General features: G+C 34.2%; 5 protein-coding genes across 7 annotated transcripts; 2 read left to right on the forward strand and 3 right to left on the reverse strand.

The window, feature by feature from the left end:
• Positions 1-1550: 1550 nt before the first annotated feature.
• On the reverse strand, positions 1551-4375 carry LOC107619641 (beta-glucuronosyltransferase GlcAT14C). Its single transcript, XM_016321937.3, has 4 exons — positions 3486-4375; positions 3208-3283; positions 2972-3087; positions 1551-2159 (listed from the first exon to the last, which is right to left on the reverse strand). The coding sequence occupies exons 1-4, from the start codon at positions 4024-4026 to the stop codon at positions 1627-1629; spliced, it is 1266 nt and encodes a 421-aa protein (XP_016177423.1). The 5' UTR covers positions 4027-4375; the 3' UTR covers positions 1551-1626.
• A 2213-nt stretch (positions 4376-6588) lies between these two features.
• On the forward strand, positions 6589-10890 carry LOC107618648 (Pyridoxamine 5'-phosphate oxidase family protein). Of its 2 annotated transcripts, XM_016320765.3 has the most exons (10): positions 6589-6873; positions 6946-7237; positions 7954-8160; positions 8304-8406; positions 8990-9069; positions 9160-9237; positions 9512-9603; positions 9916-10027; positions 10170-10298; positions 10513-10890. In XM_016320765.3, the coding sequence occupies exons 2-10, from the start codon at positions 6950-6952 to the stop codon at positions 10627-10629; spliced, it is 1206 nt and encodes a 401-aa protein (XP_016176251.1). In that variant the 5' UTR covers positions 6589-6873; positions 6946-6949; the 3' UTR covers positions 10630-10890. The 2 variants fall into 2 exon arrangements, with proteins under 2 accessions (XP_016176251.1, XP_016176250.1); XM_016320764.3 differs by having other exon boundaries at positions 6803-7237.
• A 975-nt stretch (positions 10891-11865) lies between these two features.
• Positions 11866-14688, forward strand: LOC107614704 (Kelch repeat-containing F-box family protein). Its single transcript, XM_021112670.2, has 2 exons — positions 11866-12703; positions 13451-14688. Exons 1-2 carry the CDS (start codon positions 12244-12246, stop codon positions 14431-14433), a joined length of 1443 nt encoding a protein of 480 aa, XP_020968329.2. The 5' UTR covers positions 11866-12243; the 3' UTR covers positions 14434-14688.
• Positions 14689-14775: 87 nt separating this feature from the next.
• On the reverse strand, positions 14776-17796 carry LOC107618231 (Galactose oxidase/kelch repeat superfamily protein). The gene is made up of 6 exons (XM_016320238.3): positions 17231-17796; positions 16650-16879; positions 16210-16380; positions 15945-16050; positions 15546-15752; positions 14776-15260 (listed from the first exon to the last, which is right to left on the reverse strand). Exons 1-6 carry the CDS (start codon positions 17591-17593, stop codon positions 15090-15092), a joined length of 1248 nt encoding a protein of 415 aa, XP_016175724.1. The 5' UTR covers positions 17594-17796; the 3' UTR covers positions 14776-15089.
• A 1145-nt stretch (positions 17797-18941) lies between these two features.
• LOC107618387 (protein SHOU4) lies at positions 18942-24168 on the reverse strand. 2 transcript variants are annotated; one of them, XM_016320439.3, is made up of 6 exons: positions 23762-24168; positions 21402-22110; positions 21127-21248; positions 20254-20409; positions 19544-19755; positions 18942-19467 (listed from the first exon to the last, which is right to left on the reverse strand). In XM_016320439.3, the coding sequence occupies exons 2-6, from the start codon at positions 22021-22023 to the stop codon at positions 19275-19277; spliced, it is 1305 nt and encodes a 434-aa protein (XP_016175925.1). In that variant the 5' UTR covers positions 22024-22110; positions 23762-24168; the 3' UTR covers positions 18942-19274. The 2 variants fall into 2 exon arrangements, with proteins under 2 accessions (XP_016175925.1, XP_016175924.1); XM_016320438.3 differs by having other exon boundaries at positions 21127-22110; positions 23762-24147.
• Positions 24169-24802: the final 634 nt, after the last annotated feature.

Raw genomic sequence — 24802 nt, forward strand, 5'->3', positions numbered from 1 at the left:
AATAAAAATATCTTTTTTATAGCCGTGTTTAATAGAAGTGTCTTTATAGATATATTTTCTGGATGTGTCTCTTTATATATGTATTTAAAATATATTAATTATTAGACACATCTACGAACACACTTTTATAAAACACAATTATAAATAAGAGTTGGCAGAAGTTGGTAGATAATATGTTGGTACCCTATACTTTTTCTTAATTATATTACAAGATTACCTTTAACTGATTATAAATTTTTTTTATTTTCTCTTTTGAATAAGAAAAAATATTGAAAGTTTGAAACCAACTTTTTATCAATTATCAAATCGATCAACATTTTTTGTTTTCTTTAAATTTCTCTTTTTTCCTCTTTAATCTTTACTAATTTACTACTTTATTAACTGAAAAGGTTGGATCTATAACAAAACCATTAAAATAATTAATTTTTTTGGACAATTATTTTAAATACCAAATATGTTATGTATATACAAAAAATTAGTCATCATAATAGAAATACATATTTAAAATTTTATATTTTTTATTATTCTATTGTAAAAAAATATTATTCTACTATGATAAACTTGATTATGTTATAGCTAATTATTTAGTTAAAAATGTCTGAATTAATATATAAAAATACATAATGACTTATTTACCGACCAATTTTTAATATCCACGTAATATTTTTTTATTTTACATATGTCTGATAATAATACCAATGATATATTTCAAATAGACTTAAGCTTGAATTGTAGACGCTACATGTTCAATGAATGTTGATTGTTATTTAAACAAATAAATAACATAAATAGTACGAGGTTCTTTGAATTATACAATCTTATAAGCATACGAGGTTGACAACTTCAATTGTAATCGTTATCATATGATTATAACATGAATGCATGTTGAGTTTTGGAAGCATTTTGGCCTTTTCGTTTTTTCGTTTTTTCTTGCCAACCATTTTGATCTTTTGAAAATTTCGCTTTTCTTTTTTTGGGTACACACCACACGTTGCAGCAACGGCTAGGATCAATTACAACCGATGAGACTCGATCTTAAGAGGAGATTATGTCATTTGAGCTCTAGTTCATTGGTGAAAATCTTGCTTTTCATTCACTCATTTTTCCTTTTTTAAGGTAAGATATTCATTCTTTCATAGTTTCCTCTAATTAGTCTTTTTTTTTATTGGTCACTACTAATCTTTTGTTTGTAATTGTTTTTTTTTTGTGATTGAAGGGGCTAAGCCCAAGAAAGGAACAAAAAACAAAAACTTTAGTCGGCCCAAATTACATTATTTTGGCCCAAGACCTAACAAATAAGACTTTAGTTGAATAAGGATATATGATCTCGCTTTAACCAATTTGGGTTTGTCAAGTGGTCATCTCACTCGTCCGCTTAAGCAAGTGTCGGGGTTCGAATTTGCCTTGTGCATGCAGCAACCCATTGGCCAGCAGCAGACCCTTAAATAGAGCTCAGATCCGCGACGGATTAGCCCTTAACCTGTCGGGTTGGGGGATACCGTAGAAAAAAAAAAAAAAACCGATATATGATAAGGCCTAAAAAAGCATAGTGAAAAAATTCATCTCAATAGTTAACCTAATGTGTGATGAAAAAATCATACATTTTAAATTGCAACATAAAATATGTCACCCCATCTTGTGGAATTGGCAAGATCTAGTTCTAAATACCCCATTATTCACAATTTCATCTAACATAGTCTTAAGCTTAATGCCATAAGAACTTGGCTTTACACTATCAATGTTACCATATATTGAACACACTAAATCTGCCTCATCTTCTATGCTTGAAGAACACCACTCACCCTGAACCAATCCATTAGATGAACGATTAAGAATCAAATCATCAATTTTATCAAGAACAAGATCACCTTCACCAAATGGTCTTGCAAAAGCAGCATCACCATTTTCCAGCATTGTGTCATAGTGTGACAAATCAAGCAATTGGGACTCAGTTGGATCAGTGTCCCAAAGACTGTACCTTAGATTAATGTCCAATGTTGTGTTTTGGAACTCTGCTGAGTTGCACAACACAGTGTGGAAGTAAGATTCAAGAGGGTATGCCACATTGCTGAAGAACATTAGTAGTTTTCTTGGTAAGTTGTCCCAACCTTGGATGCAGTATTCCATAAATTCTCTTGTAAGGATCACCCATGGTGAACCTAATAATATTTGAAATGTTCGGTAACAAAAAAAGTTTAGACAAAAAAAAGTCAGAACTTACCTTATTTTACTTTTATTAATTTTAGTAACGGAAATATTTGGTAACAAAAGAAAATCAGCCAAAAACAGCCATAATTTGTCTTATTTAGCATTCATTAATTGTTGCGACAATTAATTAATGCTAAATAAGGCAAGTTCTGGCTGTTTTTTTTGTCTACCTAGCATTACCCTTTTAGTAATAACTAATGAAGGCTAAATAAAACAAGTTATAGCTGTTTTTTTTTAGTCTCTTTAGCATTATCGAATAATATCATGTAATTTTATTATTAGATACATTTTCATTTTTGATTTAAATACATTTTGTATCATAATTTACTGATGTAAGTAAGGTAATACTATTCTAATTAACTAGGTCTTTATAGTTTCGCTCAATTTTCAATTAGATATTTATCTATATTTTTAACATTTGTATAATCAATTTATAAGAAAATATTTATAATCAAATCTCTATACTATACAAGAGTTTTCCAACTAAAGTTTAAAAATTTTATAATCTAAATTTTATACAAAACAAATGTTTGCAAAAAAAATATATAATTTATTCTTTAATATAAGGACTTAATTACAAAATATTTAAATTAGAACTTTTTTTTTTTACTTAAAATGTACTTATACTGTAAAAAAACTTGATTACCAAAAGTGTTCAAATTATAAAGTTCAAATTAAATATTTGCATACAACATAGTTATAGGAAATTAATTGCAAAGTCTAAAATTATAATAAGAATTTGATTAAAAACAATATGACTGACCTAGGAATATGTTAAAGGCATCTGGGGTTTCTCTGGACTCAACAGCAAAGAAGAGTGGACTGCTCTTTTCATAATGTAAACTTGGATCTACCACTATTTGATTCATGTTTCTTTGCCTGCATCATCATATCATGAATTATGATGAAATCACTAGATTATTTTATCATAGCTAAGTGATAAGTTGTACATAATTAAGGAAATAATATAATCTAGATCTTAATTTGGTGATGACATACTCATTTCTAAGTGTCCTGTTAGTGAAGTGAATGAAATTGAGATATGTTGGCATGAATGTGAAAGCATGAAGGATATCTGCACCAAAAATTGATCACTAGTTAAGAAGATCATCACAAGCATGCAAATTGCATATTACAAGTTTACAATGAATCATAGTAGATTCTGTCTTCTGTATATCAAAAGATAAATCTTCTGTGCTTGTTTAGGCGTCATTAAATTTTTAGAAAAATATCTTTTTTTATTGAACAGTTGTAAATAAAACTTAGTGAATACGTACCATCCTGAGTCGCTATAGGATAATCCGAAGCGCTCAAGGTTATGAACCAATCCCAATGTTGGTTCATTCTGAGAAGAATAGCAGCAGCATGAAGAGGAGCAGAAAGTGAAGAAGATCCCATCCTATTAATGGCATAACTACTCCCAATAACATCAACATTCCCAAATGCCTCAAAAACTCTATGGGATTTAACTGAGAGAGCCAAATCAATTCTCTCAGACTCAGTGGATTCATCATCAAGCTGAACAAGATACTGGTTTCTTGGATGGTATATAGCCTTCAAAAGCCTCAAAATCTTCTTGTTTTCTCCTTTTGTGCCAATGATCCAATATGCAAAACTTGGAGGGTACCCTTCACCCTTTCTTACAACTCTTTTAGGACTATTGAACTTATTTGTGACTTTGGAATAGGAAGATCCATTTGGAATTTGAAGATTCAATCTTGAGAATATTGCTCCAAACAAGAGCAAACAAACACCAAAGGCTAGAAGGCATAATAGCCTATAATCCATTCCCCTGCATGGAAATTTTGGATTCCTCATTGAAATGGGATTTGAGAAAAGATTCAAACTTCAATCTTCAAAGGCTTGAATTCAGATCGGTTCGGCCGTGATCAACGAGTTCATCTCTTCTAAAAGCAGGATCAGAACATGGTGTGAAAAGGGTATCTACTATTTGAACCTGTGACTTTAGAGACTCACCCTTTGTCCAGAAGATGGTGCTGCAATAAAAATAAGCTGTCCTTGATCTGAATTATGACATATAGAGATTGAAGATGATAATATAGTACATTAGGGAAAGACATCTATAATGATAACTAGTTGATCAATAATTCATCCTAAAGCAAAAGGAGTAAGGTGAAAAATCAGTGTAGAAGGTGTGAATGTGATTGATACAGGGAAAAAAAAAAAGGTTGGAGATGTTGAAACTTGTTAACTTGCACCTAACATTTGGAAACTTGAATTGGAAGATAACAAAAGCAGGGTAGGGTACTCTTCTTTTAATTAAAAAAGAAGCATTAATTTGTTCATTGAATGGACTAGATTTATTTTTTTTTTCTTTTTTGGTTACAAAGATATTTATAAGTTACCTGTTTGCATGATCACATTTTTTTTCTTTCATGATGGAATGTGAGTCTTCTAATCATGAAAAGCAAATAGGTGTTTTCCTTTGAACACTAGAACTATTAAAGGATTATGAGTAATATATGGATATTGATGGCATTATTCTTTTAGAAGATTCATGAAGAAAATGTTAACACTTTATGGTCTCTGCATAATTCTAAACTTCCTTTTTTCAAATAACATTGCCAATGATATTCCATGATTTCATTCGATGAAAATTAGTCATGAATGTATATATTATTTCACATAATTTTTTAACTAAATAATTCGTAAAAAAATTAAGCGAATAATCAAATTTGTTTATAATTATATAATAATTTTTTTTTAGGGGTGAACGCGGATCGGATCGGATATGGTCAAAATTTCGATCCGATCCGCACTAAAATTATCGGATCGGATCGGATCCAATATCCGCAGTTTTTAAGGTTGGATCCGATTCGATCCGCACATAGATCGGATATCGGATATATTCGCAAAACACAAAAATATTTTTAAAAGCTTATTTTTAATAAAAAATATCAATAAAATTCATTTTTTCTATTCTTTTAAATATATTTACTCTTAAAATAATATTAAACATACTTTTCTTAAATAATAAATTAAAATAATACAACATATATGATAATTATTAGTTGAAATAAAACATAAAAAAATATTTATTTATTTATTTCTTTATTTTCGAGGATATGCGAATATGCGGATCCGACCCGAAAGTCTTGCGGATCGGATCCATATCCGCAATTTTTGGATCGGATTCGCATAAACACCGCGGATATGCGGATCGGATCCGATCTATGAACACTCCTAATTTTTTTATAAGATATCAAATATATATTTTTATACACATTAATTTATTAATAATTAATTTTTTATGTACGCATAATATAATTATTTAATTATTATTGATATACAACTGATTATGTATAGAAAGACCTATCAAAAGACTATTAAAATTAAGTATTTTTAGTAAAAAAATAATAATTAATTTTGGTTTAAATATAAAAAATATTAATCATTTAACATTTGTGATATGATTTTTGATTACAATGTTGGCTTATATGAAGTTTGGTTGATGCATCAAAATAATTCTCCCTTCTTCAATCTAAGGGGATAAACTTAATCTCAAAATCAAATAAAGATCTCCTAAAACTTATAGATATTTGATTACCAAATTTTATTTTCCTACAACTTTTTTCTATAATATTTTCAAATTAGGAATTAAGTTCATAAGATTCATGTACCAACTAAAAGGGAAAAAAAATTATAGAATTCATTTATATTTTTTCAGGCTTCTAGACACAATATTTTATTTCTATCCATTTAAAACATATTGTACATATCTTTGTCAATCTTAAAAATTACTTTTAATTAGTGTCTATAAATATATATTATTTTGATTTGATTTAGTTTTAATTCCAACAGATTTTTTCTTTAGTTATTAAATTTGACTCGCTATTATATCTTAATTATTTACTTATGATAACAAAAATTAAAAATTTTTATATTCTTAAGAAGAAAATAAATACTTTAAAATAATTAAAATTCAAAACCACGATGAATCAAAAGAGGGAAATAGAGATAAACATGACACAAAAAAATTATGAGAAAAGGACAAATAGGTCCCTGACCTTTTGTCCCGCGAACATTTTTGTCTCTGATCATTAAAAAATACTTTTAAGTCCTTGACCTTCACAAAACTTGGACGGACCAGTCCCTGACGGAGGCATTTGGACGGATCAGTCCCTGACGGAGGCATTTAGACGGAGGGACTGATTTGTCCAAATTTTGTGAAGGTCAGGAACTTAAAAGTATTTTTCAATGGTCAGAGACGAAAATGTCCGCGCGACAAAAGGTTAGGGACATATTTGTCCTTTTCTCAAAAATTATAAAATAAAAATGATCTATATACTGTGATCCCTTTTTTTTTTTCCTCTTTGATTTGTTTCTTATTTTAAGCTTAATAATTAATAATTAATAATTAATTAATTAATCAATTAAATTGAAATTGAATGGAATCTGATTCTTCATCCTCATCCAGGGGCCACGGCGGAACAAAGCAGTCTCCACCATCCCAATCCTCATTCCTCTCTCTCTTTCTCTCTCTCTCTCTCTGCAACATTTGATTCTGTATTCTATATTCCATCATTCTCATCCATTCTTCTCTGCAATCAAAAACCCTTTTTTTTTTTGCTCTTCACATCGTTCTAATGAACACTCATTAAACCCTTCAAAAACCTCTTTTTGTATCTTCTGCCAATCCAGAAGGTAAAGTTGAACTCTTTTTGATAACAATCGTGGTTCAGTTCAGTTCAGTTTTAGATTTTTGCGGTTTTTCAGTTCCATGGAAGCACTATTGTGGAGCTGCGGTTTCATCCCCAAAACCCAAACGAATCTCAACTTATCTCCACACTCTTATTCACTTCCCCGCACTCATTCTTGTTCAATAACCAATCCACCACCTCAATTCCTCAAAATCAAATTCACCAATCACTCACAGTTTCAGCTTCTTCGTCTCTGTGCTCTCCCCAGTGATCTTCCCACCGATCCCAATGAAGAAGAAGCACTAAACAACAACAACAACAACATTGGCTTTCTTTCAAACGAAACGGTGCCGTTTTGTGACCCTCAGGTAATCTTTTCTCATATTCTAACATTCAATGTTATGATTTTTTTTCAGGTGCAAAGCTATTCTATATAGTTTTCTGGTGTTGCATAATGCATACTCAAATACTACATAGTTTCTCAGTGGTTAACACTATTATCAGTTTGTCACTGTATTTAATCATGTCATAAGAAAATTAGGCCAGTCTTTTTGTTCTATGGTTTATTGTCGATTTCCTAATTCAAAATTTTGTCTTTTGTGTCCGAAGATTTGGAGTAAAGCACCACATAGGTTGATTTCCCAATCGTGTTGTTTGAAAAATTCAAACATTATTGGTTTCGCGAAACTGGTGCTTTGTCTGAATTTTTGGCTCATACTGCTGCTCAAAATTGCCCTGCACATTCATCAAGTAAATGAAGTAATGCATAGTGTTACCATTGCTCTGGCTGATGTATGATCTCATGTATTTGCCTATATGTTGGTGTTAGTGTGTTGAGTTTGAATTGTTACGTCGTGCATCCAAATATGACTATGTGTCGGTGAATCAATGTAGTGCTAAGCTTATCAATTTTAAGGGTGGTTTTGCTGAATTGTATGTATTCCTACACTCAAGTCTTGTTAGGTTGTGATGTGTTATTGTGTGTGAATGTGTGTTTTATTCTACTTCACTGTTCATGTGAAGTTGAATGAATAGTGTTTTATCATCGACATTAGACTCAGTTGGGTGGCCTTTTGTTCTGAAGGAAAATTTAAGCGATTCCTATAGTATCGACAAAGATAAGGATGAGCCATTACATTCAGACATGCAATGGACAACTATGACTCCAGGATCTGGTGGGGGTTCCAGGGCCGGACTTTTCAGGACACCAATTTCTGGTGGTGTGCAGAGTGCAACCTCAGCTCATGGTTTACCTAGACCGGCCTTGGCAGTACGCAATTTGATGGAGCAGGTAAGGAGGTACTAATGTTGCCGGGGTAGCTTATATGCTATATTTTATTGTTGTATATTCTACTTAGAGCTGAATTTTAGAATCAGTTTTATTCACAGTTTCTCTTTATACTTTTCAATTACCTTTTCCTTCTGTGATTCAAGGCCAGATTTGCTCATTTGTGCACTGTAATGTCACGAATGCACCACCGACGAGAAGGATATCCATTTGGTTCCTTGGTTGACTTTGCACCAGATTCGATGGGCCGTAAGTCAACAGTTTTTTACATTAGTTATTTGACACTCACTCATGAATATTTTTTCGCATGTCGATTACAATGCTTGGTTGTTCATGATGGTACAAATAAGGTTGATAGTGGATTAAGGTTTGGAGTTCTACTGCAAGGGAACATGTTTGTTAAGAAAGTTAAATAATTGTAAACTGGGCATGTGATATTATAAATGGTTCCAATATATTTTTTATCCTCTCTTGGAGAAGATTGGGATAGCTTAGGCCTTGTGGTGAGTGAGTTCAATGTTCCTGCTTTAGTTGGAGCATGAAATGCATAAGACTCCAATCTAGTTGATGGTTGCCTGTAGTACTTCATAAGCATGTTTAAAATATGATGAAATAAATTAAAAATTCATAGTCTAACTCAAGATTCTTTCCCTTATTAAAGATTTCTCCTTTGCATAAGCTAAATAGAATGTTTCATTTCTGAAGTTTGTCTCGTGGTGATCTTTGCCATATCTTGTAGGTATATATCAGGATGATTATTTGGACTATTATGGTTTACTTGCTTGTTCATAATGTTTATCTATATAACGTGCTTTATATTCTGGTTTTGCAGACCCAATATTTTCTTTTTCACCTCTTGCGATTCACACAAGGAATTTGTTAGCTGACCCAAGATGCACGCTTGTAGTTCAGGTTTGCAATTTAATATTTCCCAAGAGCATCTTATATTTCTGATTCCTGTTTTTCTCCATCTATGAGTTTTATTGACACTTAATTTTATAGATACCTGGATGGAGTGGCTTGTCCAATGCAAGGGTGACCATCTTTGGGGATATTTATCCACTTCCAGAAGATCAACAGGTTATTTACTGATTAATTTGATTTTGTGGAGAAGAAATTGTTGAGCTTATTCCAGATTTTTTACATAACTGGGTCCAAGCCCGGAGAAAAGAGGAGGAATGTGTTAGGCCCTCAACAGCCAAATGTAAAATTCTGTTGAATCAGAATGACATAGAGAAGAAAATGTGAACATTTTTCAATGAAAAGGCAAAAGAAAAAATTGTACTAGTAAATATGGTTATAGCTAACTCCAATTTGAGGATTATTTGCTCATGGTCTTTCTTTGCACCAATAGGAATGGGCTCATAAGCAGTACATTGCGAAACATCAACAGGGGCCTTCTCAACAATGGGGCAACTTCTACTATTTTAGGATGCAGAATATAAGGTTTGCTGCTATCTGATTATAGTTCTTTATCAAATTGATACAGTTGCAGCCATTGCTGAGTGTATCAAACAAAATCTCCGGACATATATTTTTCGGGGCATTCTACCTGACTTTGCTTTTATATATATTTGACAGAGAGTTTTTTGTTTTGTTTGTGTTTTTGGGTTGAATTATAAAACATTCTTATTTTGGATGTCTGGTGAAAGATGTCTTTTTGTTACCTTTGAAATCTTCCAATATATATAGCACTTGCATACAATAGCATAAATGTGGAATTGGGAATTGATTTAATTGGTTCCTCGCAAATGGCAGTGACATATATTTCATTGGGGGCTTTGGTACTGTTGCTTGGGTGGATGTAAAGGAATATGAGACCCTTCAACCCGATAAGATCGCAGTTGATGGTGGTGAACAGAATCTAAAGGTAAACCTTTCTGAAACCTTACTTATGGAATAAAAGGATATATAAAATCTGATTTTGAAAACATTTTCTACTGCTCTTCGAAATAGTTTGTCTATTTTGCCCCACTATAACAACTTTACCGGACATTGATATCTAACAATAGGAACTCAATGCCATCTTCTCAAAGCCCCTAAAGAAGCTTCTATCCAATGATGAGGCCGAGGTAGATGATGCCGCACTCATATCTATAGACAGCAAAGGGACTGATATAAGGGTCCGTCAAGGTGCCCAGGTAAGCTTCTTCGACACAACGGTTATATTAGTTTTCTAAGGCCCTATTTGTTTTCCGTATTCATTTTGTGTTTTCTGTTTTTAGAACTTTACGAAGAAATTAGTGAAAACAAGAAACCGAATTTGATTGTTTTCGCTTTTTCTTTTACAATTCTTTACCATTAGTATTTGTAGCTGCTGCTCTCTAATCTTTCAAGTTTCAATCTCCTGTTCAGTTCAACATTCAAAGGATATCATTTGATGAAGGACAGAGTGTAGAAACCTTAGAAGAAGCCAAAGAAGCTCTTCGGAAATTGATACACAGAGGAAAAGTGTACAATTTGCAGAAATGAAAAGAAAAAAGAAAAACATGAAGATGCCTAACATTATCCTCCTCTTCCCCAGACAAGATTTGGAACTCTTAGAGTTTTCTAATCTTTGACTTTTTTGGACTTGTTAATTTCTGCCCCGGAAAGTGTATTATAATATTATCATGAGACTTGAGGGATCCCTATGTGGGTTATAATGCCATTGTCAAACTAGAAATAACATAATCATCTCAGAACTTTAGAAATAATAATAATAATAATATGCTATTTATTTCTTTTTTATTATTACTAAGATGTTACATATCATTTGGTTTGTTATTTTATGAAGAATATAGTGTTTTATTTTCTTCTAGAAGTTGATCATCTCATGTTTATCTGAGTTACAGATTCTGCCAAATTTCGTTTTAAGGTTTCTAAAATTAAAAGATTTGAAAAAGTAATATGAACATTATTGGTTGAGACATGAGCGTCAATTGTCAAACTAGAATCTTATCTCAAATTCAAAGACGCTACATATTATTTTGTAGTTTAATGTCCTAATTTCCAATTATCAATCCGTTGTTCACTGCATACCATGTCACCATGTCATCATCTAATGACTTGAAACTTCCAACCAAAATTTTCTTGAATGTTTTTATGACAGAAACAACTTCATTTGTAATAGTAGTTGGCATCATTAAAAACGTTAATATTTATTTTATAATTATTTTCTCTCTTAGATTTCTAACAAGATTCAAATAGATATAATAGAATAGAGAGTATAAAACTATAAATAGAAGGAATGTGCATTAAGTGCTATTGATGGATAGCTTCTAACTAAGTTCTACTCTCAAGTTGCAACAATACTAGAGACTATATAGTAAAATTGACATGAACCAATCCTATTCATAAAATTGACAATTACACTATGATCTTGCAAGTGTGTTCTGTATCTTTTTTTTTTTTTCTTTCTTTCTATCTAAGTAATTCTTTTTGGGTGTTAAAGATGAATTCTATTATATATGTTGTCTTAGTCCAAGTAATGTGACATGGCAAATAGGCAGAAAATGGTAGAAAACACAAGCTAAAGCTTGTTGAAACAAGGGGCTCTAGTCTCATCATTTCACAAAAGCAGACAAAGAAAATGGGCACCACACTTATCTGTCCACAATATCAATCTCTTTCCTTTCCCATCCTTTTTTACCATTTCTCTTCTCTTCCCCTCAACACATAATAACTCATGTCACATTATTACTATTATTATTCTTATCCAATACAAACAAACAAAAAACACTTATTTTCACCACTTATATGAAAAAAGCTGTTACTTGTATACATTGTGTGTGTGTGGATATACTGTGAAATCATCAATTTTTGTGTATTTTTGAACATATAGTTTTTGTTTCTTTCTAAACTCACTTGTTGTAACTTTAATTAGCTTCAGTCAAATTAGCTGAATTCTTGGTAATATAAGCATGGGAAATGGAATTTTATTTATCTAAGCATAGATGAAGAAGAAGCCAAGTACTTCAAACTAACCCTGGCTTCATTTTTTGTCTCTCTGGCTTCTTCCCAACACAAGCCAAACTAACTTGCTTGTTTGTTGCAAAGAGTCATAACCATAGATCCATACAACAAAGTAAGAGAGCTTCTATTACCATGGAAGAAGCCAGTGCTAGTGGAAACCATAGTTATAGTGGATCACCAATAACCAACATAGCACAGGACCACCTCTTAACTATTCTTCTCCTCCTCCCCATAGATGCAATTTTCTCACTTTCCATGACCTGTAAGAGGCTCAGAGCTATAACTTCCTCTGATACCCTTTGGAAATATCTTTGCAAAAGGGACTTAGGTTCTTCATGTGTTGATGGACTCATCAATTCTAATTCTTCTTCTTCTTCTTCCTCTTCCATTCACAACAATAATCATCATAACAACCACCATCAGTTTTCATGGATGAGGCTCTACAAGCAAGTCTACAAGATGGATTCTGTTACTTGCCATAGATTTTCTGAGCCACAACATGGTCAATTGGATTTTCCAAGTGCTAGAGCCTCTCACTCTCTCAACTTTGTATCCAATTGTTTAGTTTTGTTTGGTGGTGGATGTGAGGGAGGTTAGTATTTCTGTAATTCTATTCTTATTCATAAGGTCCAAATTCAATGTTCTTTTTCTTGGTTCTTATACTTATTATGTGCATGTTGATCAAAAACATTGACATGGCTCCTTGTTTCACACAAATGGTTATTAGTAACAATACTAAGTATCATATCATATTTGTGTTTTTTGGTTGTTCCCTTTTATTCTGAGACAGAGAGACAAGTCCTTTCCCCACAAGAAAGGGAAAGTGAGTAGAATAGGAAAATATTGAAAGGAATTTGGAATCACATGGCCTTACTATTATGCCATATGTAGAAGGGACATGATAGTTGCTTAGGTCATTGAGTAATCAAGATTATATGAAAGAATGAAGTGAATTCCTACTTGTATTAATGCCATGCTTGACTTGATTATCAGAAACCCATAGTATATATTCCACTATTATATTAGATTGTGATTAGTAAGCATGCAAGTCAACTAATCTAGGAGACTTTCAACTTGAACTTAACATAGAGCTCATGAAGCTTAAACTGCCCCACTTAACTCATTTGCTATGTCTGACTTCTCTTGAGGATAATAAGATATATAGGACAAATGAGAAAATCACTTCTCACTATGTCATGAACGGTTTAGGATATGGTTTCTGCATACTCACAATCATGCTGATTTTCTGTATAACAGAAAGTTTCTATGTCTGCAGAAATTTAACTAACTTCTAACTTTTTGGTATCTGTGTTGTCTGCTTTGCTATATTGGTTTTTAGGACGACATCTTGATGACACATGGGTGGCATATATTGGTAACGATTTCCGGAGTATGCTGAGATGGCAAGCAGTGAATTCAACAAGTCCAAGTGGGAGATTTGGTCATACATGTGTGGAAATGGGTGATTTCCTTGTTCTCTTTGGAGGAATCAATGACCTTGGCAACCGGCAAAATGATACATGGGTGGGGCAAGTTACATACAATGAGAACCATAGTGTTGCATTCTCCTGGAAGATGCTTGATGTTGGAGCAGTTGCTCCACCACCAAGAGGGGCTCATGCTGCTTGTAGTATAGATGACAAGAGAATGCTAATCCATGGTGGAATCGGCCTTCATGGCCTCCGGTTGGGTGACACATGGGTCTTGGAGTTCTCAGATAGCCGCTGCTTTGGCACATGGCATCAGATTGTAGCTCAACCATCGCCTGCACCTCGATCTGGCCACACACTGACTTGCATTGGACAAAGTAGGACAATTCTGTTTGGTGGCAGAGGCCTAGGCTATGAGGTTCTTGGTGATGTATGGATGTTGGATACATGCCAAGGATATCTAAAGTGGGTTCCAATACTATATGATCTGCAGGGCATACCACATAGTGTTTCGCTTCCACGAGTTGGACACACAGCTACCATGGTTTTGGGGGGTAGGTTGCTAATCTATGGAGGAGAAGACTCATACAGACACAGGAAAAATGATTTCTGGGTTTTGGATACAAGTGCTATTCCTTGCACAAGTATGCAGCAATCCACAATGAGATCATCTAAGAGAGTTAAAGACAAAAATATGTGGAAAAGGTGGAAGTCGAGCGGGTATGAACCCATGTGTAGATCATTTCACCGTGCTTGCGTAGATCATTCAGGGCGTTTTCTGTATGTGTTCGGTGGAATGGTGGATGGTTTTCTTCAGCCTGCTGAACCCTCTGGACTCAGGTTTGATAGAGAACTCTTTCTTGTGGAGCTTGTGCTTCAACTTAGGGGCTAGGGATGCAATGTGTACATGGTGTAATCTTATGTGCAGTAGTATCTACCAGTTACATGCCATAATCTTATGACACTGCTGGTGTTATTGTATCAGAGATTGTAAATAGCAGCTCCGTTGCTCAGCCAGTGTCAAAAGTATTCTGTGAATTGTAACTACTAATTAAGGAAGTAATGGTGTGAATAAAGATTAGAAAAACTTAAAAAGATGTATGATGATTAACTTTATTTCAAGTGTAAATTACATTGATTTATAAGATCATGCACTAATCTGAGATTTTAGTTAGGTAATACTCCATAACTTCCCTTATAAGTAAAGGTTTCAACTTTCAAGTAAAACTAGGTGTTAAGGCAACAAGAAGCTTAGACACCTAAATAGGTGTCTCGGTAATATTTACTTGAATGTTCGGTGTCTTTAAACTCAAAACTATACTACATAAGTGAAAGGTATACAAAAGCCGAAAAGGTAAAAATTCTGAATTAAAAAAAAAAATAGGACTCTTAAAAACTATATTGTTGAATGAATTACAGTTACTTTCTAGGTGAATTACAACAATGAATATTCCAGTGACAAAGAATGTGTGTAATATTTTGGGGCTCTCAGCTTCTGCTGCAATTTGTGATCAGTAAGAGGATACTAAAGGTTTCCCCAGCAAGTGATCACACATTTAATTTTAATTTTGTTCTATACATCTCTCCAATGACTTTCTTCGGTGATGGATCATCAGGTCCTTTATCTCTCTGTCCTGAGGTGAAGTACAAATAACCATTCCAAAATCCAACTAGAGTGGTTTTCACTCGGAATGGCAATTTCCCAATCACTGACCACTTCTGCAAAATCAACAACAATGGAAATAAACAATCAGTTACAACTAAATATGATGCTCCTACTTGTAATTGAATTGTATTGTTATTTGCCTTCATTGTAGAATGCATATTCCCTCCATTCACGGATAATTTTGATATGAGTAAAACAACAATGGGGTATTTGTTGACATATGAATGAGAAGTTTGATATCAGAATGTAAAAGGATACACGCAAGTTATTGAATATGAACAAGTATGCATCAATATAGAAAAAAAATTCATAAGTTTCTGTAAAAGAGAAGTCCGTACCAAAGTATTCAAATTAAATTGGAATACTTCTCCATTTAAAACCATCTTCTTGGTTACAGGGTGCTTCTCTGTTGTGCCTCCAGAAATGACAATGGAGTTGTTTACAACCACCCAAGCAAATTCAATATGCGAGTTTGGTTTTGGCATTGATGGTAACGTTTTCCATTTCATCTCATCATCCAACATGTAAACATCACCATAGACTACCTGACATGAAATGGCAATAAACAGTGAGTGGTAGAGAGTGCCAAGGTATTTAAAAGAACAAAAATTTAAGAAATAAAAACCAGAATCGAAAATACATAAATTCAATATCTGCCTCATAGAATTCATGTCAAGGAGAACGATGTGTAGTGGTTATGACAATATGATCAGATCCACTAATAAAAACAACTTTACCTCTAGCCTGCGTGAGCACTTAAAAATAGGTGACCCTGGTTTGGCCATAAAATCACCTTCTTGACCACCAATAACATAAAGCCGGTCATCAACCACAACACAAGACCTAAAAGAATATATATTAACAATTAATAAACTGCACACAGTTGCATTCACACAAGAAAAATTCATATCTGTAAACCCTGATGTTATATGTGCATTGGATTCAAATGACATGCCTGTCATTTTTAACATCTAAAGTTTGCATGTTGGACAGTCCACAAACCTGTGAGGGCCTCCACGAGGAATGGGTATCTCACTTCTCCATTCTTTTTCTAACGGTTTTCCATCCTTCACAGCAAGACTCCAATGTTCTAATCCAGGTGTATGTCGATTTTCCTTACTGCCACCCATCACATGCAGTCTACCCCTCCAAAGTTGAGTTGCTGGCGCATATCTGTATATAATAATGTCAATGAACATGAGTACTGAATGACACTTACGACACTTTAAGATTCAGGGACTTAGCATCGGCATTTTCTTTCTCGATGGCAAACCTATAAAGTGCAAAATATAATGGCTCTACCTTTCTCAGAGGATGCATAAAGGACTACAGTATCAGAGAAATTATCTAGAATATTAAATTTTGCGCAACAATTCGAAACATGCTAAAAAGAAAGACTAGCAAGAAATGATAAAAGTGTTACAGTTCCACATGGTAGATACCTAGGGACAGGCAAGGGAGGCATATCCCTCCATTTCCTTGTTTTAGTGTCCAGCACAAATGTATGAGCCGTAGGACCTCTACACTGCGGTCCATACTGTCCAGTAACAATATATATGTATCTTCCATCCGTCACCATCCCCAAATGTGAGTGTGCCATTTCTTTTGGCATGGCAAAACTTTCTCCCCAAGTATTCGTGGTAAAATTATACACATCAACATGTGAATGTACCTGAAAAGTATGAACAATCAAAACATTTAGGCATACAAATCAGTAATGCCAACTATAGCCTGATCATAAAAATGCTAAAGCAACTTTGTGCATCAATGCTTGAACTCTGAATGATGTAATCAGGACCCTAAAAAAGCCTCGTTTTTCCCTATCTAATATGAAGCTCCATCCAACTAACTAACAAACTCCAACAACTGCAAGTAACTAACTAAAGTGCCAGCTCATCAAATTCCGTTAAGTGAATCTAACTGTAAATACTACAACTGAAAAAGAAAGTAACTAAACAAAGCAAGGCCACATTCGTTGAATTCAATTAAAAAAAAAAAAAAGAAAGAAAGAAAGAATGTTTACAAGATCAATGGTGCCGTAGCCAGCGAAGACGAAGAGAAGATCGTTGATCTGAATAGCGGCGCCGTCGAGACGAGGAACAGGAGCGGAAGCCATCTTCTGCCACTTCAATTGAGGAGCTGGCAAATCGGCGTAAGCCGCGGCCAGCACTCTTCCTTCTCCTCCAAAAGAAGAAGCAGCATCATTGTTGTGCTTTGCTATAGTAATGTTGGTGGTGGTGGGAACAATGAAATGGGAGGAGGAGGAAGAAGAAGAAGCAGAAGAAGAGAGCCAAAGGAAGTTGGCGACGAGGGCGAAACCTAAGAGGCCGACGCAGATAACAACGAGCTTGGCCGACCCAACCTTCACCGACGAAGCCCGAACCATAACTAACTAACTAACTAACTAACCATTCGCATCGAGATTTCAGATCTGTTATGATTGTTTTGGGGATTCAGACTCTCTTGCATAAACCATTTTACCAGCACGCGGTTTTCATCTCCAACATAGATTCCAATCTGTCAATACTATCTCATCTTACTGCTTTGGAATGCTTTTGAATTGGATCCTCTAAATTTTGAATTTACTTTAGAGAATAAAATTTGATCTCTCATCATTTGTTTTATAAGTGGACCAAGAGAAAATATGAGAGAAAAACTATTTAAAGGTGAAAGATCAAACTTTACTCTTTAAAGTGAAATTTAAAATTTAGAAGATCCAAATCCTACTGCTTTATTCATTGGACGGTGACAAATAAATTTACCAAAATTTATATTTTGGATAGATTATTTTTTAATAAAAAAATATTAATAAAGTCTTCTAAAATAAAAGATGTAATAGTACACTGTTTTTAAATTAATCTCTATAATTAGGATTAAAAATTTCGTAATTTTTTTATTATTTTATTCTTTTATATATTTAAACCTCTTTCTGCCAACATACATGTATAGTTAAAACTTAAAAGTAGATGAAAATAAAATATTAAAAATAAAAGTATTATGTCAAATGTTTTTTATAGTTAATTTTTAGGGCAAATGATCATAATAAATTAATTGGGAATGAAATTTACTGGATTATAATTTTTGAAAATTGTATACGCAAATACATTTTTTATATAATTATAAAAATCGCCACAGAGGTTCTGTAAATCGCTACACTTCTTCAGCAGTTTCTTAGAGAGGGATAGCAATTTACGTGCATGGCTAATCCGCAGGACCTTTATTGCGATTTCATAGTTATTTACAGATTTTTTTTTTTTTTATGATTTTAGATATTTTATATTTGAGTGAATACCTCATCCGGTCCCTGACAATTACTTCAAAAGGATAACGAGGTCTCCAAGAAAAAAAAAACACCAAATCCGGTCCCTGATCTTTTTTTCTGGAACTGATTAGTCTTTGTATCAAAAAAAATAATATTGACTTTTTTTTTTGCACAGAGACCTCGTTGTCATTTCGAGGTAATTGTCAGAGGCTAGGTTGGTTTTTTTTTTGTCAATGACTTCGTTGTCTTTCGAGATAATTGTCAAGAGTTGTTTTGGGTTTTTCACTTTATTTTGTTAAATTTTGAATTTTTTAATTATTTTAATTTTTTCTTGTTTTAATATTTTGTTATAAAATTGACTAATTTATTAGAATGTTGGCTTAAAAAAGGCATTGGTTTCATAGACTTTTTCATTCGGTAACTCTAATCCACCACACACTGCAACAACTCAATGCAAATGCACAAAGAAAAAATCTGGAACACTTGAAAGCTTGTATTATATTTAGCAAGTTAGCATAATCACAATATGCTCATACATACATGTAAGAAACTAAATTTTCACATGCATCATCAAACATAACCAAAGTTTACAAAGCCTAGAAGAAAAAGCCTTAAAGCTATACAACAACTATAAAATGGAATTATAAAAGCACACAAATTTGTCATCTTAATCAATAATAATCTATAAAAGAGTGTATATATATTTATCCCACCACCACTAATAATAGAGGGTAAAAGAATACTTTTCTTCTAAGAACACCAATTAGATGATTCTGCAGTAACTTCCTTCTCAATTCACAAACTGTTAAACTGGTATGACATCGGTTTTCGACGTGTCTTCACATCTTAGAACGATGCCCTCGAGGCTAGCCGGGAAGATGCACCTGGCCCATTGGCAACCGGTAGTTATCGGCTCCGGCGGAGGAACAATCATAAGCACATTCTCATTCCTCTGCACAACCCCCATCACGCTTACCGTGCTTCCTTCTTTGATGTATCTGAATACAAATATTTTGAGCTTAGATTCAATAAGTACAACCAACCATGTCTTAACACAAAAGAAAAGTTTTTTACCCTTCTTCCAGGCGCATGATCCGGTCATCGCTTGAAAGATTTCGCTCTCCCAACCAACGGAGCAACTCCGGAGACAGTTCTTCTTTGGTTGGATTTACATTGATGAGAACCGAGTCATCAACGTAAGGGGTCACCCTTGCTCCGTGCCCCGTCTTAACCAGTGCTCTTAAACCAGATTGGAAATCCGAGATGTAAAAGTCAACCACACGCCTCTATCACATGTCACATGACATACACAGATATTCCAGTCAAAATGGTGAAAACAAAGTAATGTGTGACTCTTTTAGATTCAACACATGATATTAATGATACAAAAGTGGCTTAAGTTAACCCTATATTATAACATGAACTTCTCAATTAACAATGTCTTGGTTACTTCAACCAAGTAAACATAGTCAAAACAGAATACCATAAACAGATCAGTAAATATGATCTTACCAATATCAGTTTCAACTTTCAAAGCTATTAGAATCACTCAATAAGGGAGAGAAAAATACCACAACTGAAAAACCAATGCCTTACTCATCCTGAAGCATGATAATCTCAATAATTTAAAAACAATAATTAAAAAATATATTTTATATCACAAGGAGAAATATGGATTTGATGCCATGCCGATTAAGGCCTGAAAAGGACAAAAATTGTGTAAGCCAACAAAGTATTTAAATCCCATCATAACTAACCCAAATGATATTTTTTTAGTAACTCACTTCAAGCAATCTAAGGCCCCAGGTAAACCGGCGGTGTGTAGGATTGGCAGCTTTTGAATCCCATCCTCGATACTCATACAAACTTGTCGAGGTATATACACATCTAGGGACTTTCTGGAAGGATGACTCAAGAGGCACATTGCCGCAAGTAACAACCTTCATGTTTCATAGCCAAATGTATTTGATTACTATCGCTTCAAGCATATTATAATAGAAAATATATGAACAAGAAAAACTAATCAATGCACATTCACATAAATGGATGAAGCGAACAAGGAAAACATATACTACTTTGGGAAAAATGAGGCATGGGTGAAGTAGAATAGTTATGTTGTCATATTGACACACGAAATTCATCAAAGCACCCTAACATGGAACATAAAACAAAATGCTCTCATCTAAATATCATCCAAAACTCATTCAATGAAAAGAATTGGATTGTTTCGAACAAGTGAAAAGACTGAATGAAAGGCTTTCCATACATAATACAGTCCTCTAGTTTTCAACTATTAGTTACTAACATCTTGAAACAAATAATAAAGTTTCACTATTAATATGCATATTTACCGACATCTTACAAGTTAGTAGATTACATAACTAGTTCAAGTAATGCTATTTCCTAGGAGTATGATGATAGCCACAGCCGTCATGCAATTTCTAATGATTGAGAAATTAATTGGGTTCACAATCAAATATCCTTGTTATTAAACATTCACATCTTTAAGAACCACTGTTTGAATAGGAGAAAAGCTAAAAATACTTGAAAATCAGGTTAAGCATAATTTATTTAAAGCAAAATCAGAAAGGAATATATACACACAACACAAGAAGACACAATTTCCAGGACTAGCTAGGAAAAGAAGCAAAGCATACCCCGGAAACCTTCACAAATTGTCCATTTTTAGCAGTTCTGAGCTCGGAGTCCGGATAGTGAGCGATGAAACCCATAATAGCTCTTCTTCCCCAAAAAGTGTTCCAAGTGAAAGATGCAATAACTAAGCAAAAGAGAACCACAACCACAATAAGGAGGGTTGCATTGCTTACGGCTCCAAGAATAAAACCGCCAGCAATGAAACCCATCACAAAAAGCAGAATTAATAACCATAACATCGCCTTTGGAAAGTTCCTCCTGAAGGAATACTCATCACCTTGACTGAGAACCGTCACAGCTTGATTGTTAACTACAGCAGAACCTTGCATCTTCATGGAACCTGTCGCATCCAAAGGACCAGAGACTTTTCGAGGGGCCCCGGAAGAGTTTAGAGGGCCAGACGATATAGGCCCAGATGTAATAAGACCTGTCGTTGGAAGAACAGGAGTCAGAGGTCCAGAATTTTGACGCCCAATAGGTGTTACTCCACCTGACTGAGGACCTGAAGATTTTTTAACAGGTTCCCCATGCTTATTCAATGGTCCAGAATTGGATTTCTTTAGCGAAGTTGAACCAGGCATGCCCCCAGAAGTCATTGGACCTGAAGTATAGGCTGCCCGAGCAGCAGAATTGGGCTGGATTGGTCCAGAATGTGAACTGGCTCCTCCAAATGACCCCGTCCGACTAGGAGCACCAGTTATTGGTCCAGATTTCCGAGATTTGGAGCCATCAACCGGGATGTCAAACATTTTTCCCAATTCTCCTGACTTTTTTATGTCTCCACCAGTATATGGCATAGCCGTTGAGGTCATAGTTGGAGTCCTTTCTTTAGGCTGCTCCGGCCGGCCTGATACATAGAGGCCATTGCTGAGCTGATGAGATGGAATTCTGGAGCCCATCTGGAAGACGGTCTCTCAAGAACTCACACACAACAGTGTTACTGGAAGTTGGTGCCGAACAAGACAAGTCAATATGTCAACGAAATCCTGAAAGTTCAACCAATAAAATAATGTTAATAGCAAGAAGGATTAAGTATAATTCAACCAAAACCATCAGCTTGCAACAAGTTTTAATGCTTCATAATGGAAAGGTTACGAAACACGGCAATGTAAACTGATAAAAGAAAAGCCAACAAACAAATGAAGTTCATAAACATCATGATAGGAGCACGGCATAATGCACGAGGGATGATTACATCACTCAAGGGAACGCATAGCATTCCACATGTCATAGGCAACAAAAAAACATGAATGAACAATTCTCCCACATAAAAGCAAGCAAATTAAACAAGCGCTTTCCATCAGAGAAACAGCGTATAATTAAGTAAGACCAACTAAAGTATATGATATTCAACTTCCTAGCTTTATTCAACTTCCTAGCACCTTCAAAACATGTACTCACATACCAAGCTCCCCCATGGCATTAGCATAAGATCAATGCATCAACAGAATGAATAGGAAACACCCAAGAATATACATAATACATTTTATTTATGAGAATATACACAATAGATTCATAAATCAGTACACACCTACAAAATAGAGCACTGATACACATCTGTAAGCACACCACTCCATCAGTGTTTATTTATCAGAAGCCAACCCAAAACTTACATGCATCGTCAATCGAAAACTACACCAGATTTAGATTATTTAAAAAAAAAATGAAGGTGGGAATACTAAGACAAGTTTTTTAATATACAGAAAAGATCCCACTAGTAGAACAATTTTTTGAGGCACCAACAAATAAATTAAAATAAGCACCAAGGAACCTAAAGTCCGGAGCTATGTCTACTATGACATTGTTGTGGTACATCTTTTTCCCACAAAATCCTACAATATGTGAAAAGACCAACATCACACAACATCAGCATCCAAGAGAGTTGAAATGTTGAATATGACAACCCTATGTAAAGACAAAAGTCAAGCTTCTATTTTTCCAAGCTTTTGCCAATCTGTAAACCCGGAAACAAGACACCATGGATCCATTTATTCCAAATTTATATGGAACAAGTAAACCCTTTAGCCCTAAAATATTTTTTAATTCTAACTTGGCATTTAATTTGGGTAGAATAATGGATACCCCCAGAATTGAAAAATAAAAAACAAATATATTATAAAGGGGAAAAATAGAGAAAAGAAGCTTCCACTGCCATTTTCGCCATCAATCAAGCAGAAAAACCAGCACATAATACTATAAAATTGAATAAAACGAAAATTTTGAAGAAAAAATTAACTACTAATAATAACTCATAAAAGAGCACTGGAATCAAGCACATTGAACCCTATAAGACAAATTCGAAGCACACATCATTATTTTGAGCAAGAAGAAAGCAAAAGAACACGATCTAGAAGAAGATTGAGTTAGTGATCCCAAAGGCTTCTCTGAGTTCAGTATTACATAAGCAATGTGTCCATAAAAATTCAGACTTTAACAAGAGTTTTGCAGCTCTGAGGCACTTTCTCAACCCAAAAAACAAAATTTTCCAAGAAACAGGAAAAGGGCATGTTCCACATGTAGAAGTATTGCAGTAAAGAAGGAAAAATCAAGGGTACCAAGAAGGGAAAAAAGGGGGAATGTGAAGGATCTAAGTGTAAGGAAAATGGAAGAGAATGAGAAGGTTAAAAGAATTGATACCTGAAAGTGAAAGAGTAATTGGAGGTGAAATCTGGAGATTTGTTTGGAGTCAGAGGAGATTGTCCAACCAAATCAACAAGGATTCAAAAAGGGAAGCAAAAAATCTTAGTGAGTGTGAGTGAGAGTGAGAGTGTGCTGAGTGAGAAAGAGAGAAAGAGAGAGTGATGTGTGTGTGCTGTTATATATATGTTGGTGAGTCAGAATCACTCAACTCACTCGGAAAATCTAAGGTTGAATATTGTAGTTTGTAGAGTAGTAGTGTGTTGTTGTGTTTTGTGTGTGTTTTTCTACCAACGAGTCTGAGAGAGAGAGATTGAAGAGAGAGCCGCAACAAAATTGTGGCTTGTCTGGTTTCCCCAACTCAAGAAACAATCTTCATTCCAAACAAGAAACGTTTTTTTTGTTACAATATGGGAAATTTCTCGAGGGTAAATTTGTACTTTTACAAAAATAAAACTCAACCTTCTTTGTTTCTTGATCAAAGGAAGGAGTGAGGGTAACTTTCCAGGTTTTTTTTGTGCGAGAAAAAGACCAATAGATCCTTGACCTTTTGTCGCGCGGATATTTTCGTCTCTGACCATTAAAAAATACTTTTAAGTCCCTGACCTTCACAAAATTTGGACGGATCAGTCCCTCCGTCCAAATGCCTCTGTGAGGGACTGATCCGTCCAAATGCCTCCGTCAGGGATTGATCCGTCCAAATTTTGTGAAGGTCAGGGACTTAAAAGTATTTTTCAATGGTCAAAGACAAAAATGTCCGCATGGCAAAAGGTCAGGGACCTATTTGTCCTTTTCTCTTTTTGTGTGGTTAAAGAATATTTTGGATTTTATACTGTTATATATAAAATAATATATTCAATATGTTTGTTATATGGTAGAAACTCAAGTGCAGTCGACTTCACGTGAAGTTGATAGCTAAGAACCGTTAGATGATTTGACTTATTTGACTAAATTTTCATCTAACGGTTCTCAACTATCAACTTCACGTAAAGTCGACTACACCTGAGTTTTCACCTTGTTATATAATGACGATGATAGTAT

Source organism: Arachis ipaensis, chromosome B9 (genome assembly GCF_059453495.1).
Source record: "Arachis ipaensis isolate K30076 ecotype BB chromosome B9, ASM5945349v1, whole genome shotgun sequence".
Taxonomy (NCBI): Eukaryota; Viridiplantae; Streptophyta; class Magnoliopsida; order Fabales; family Fabaceae; genus Arachis; species Arachis ipaensis.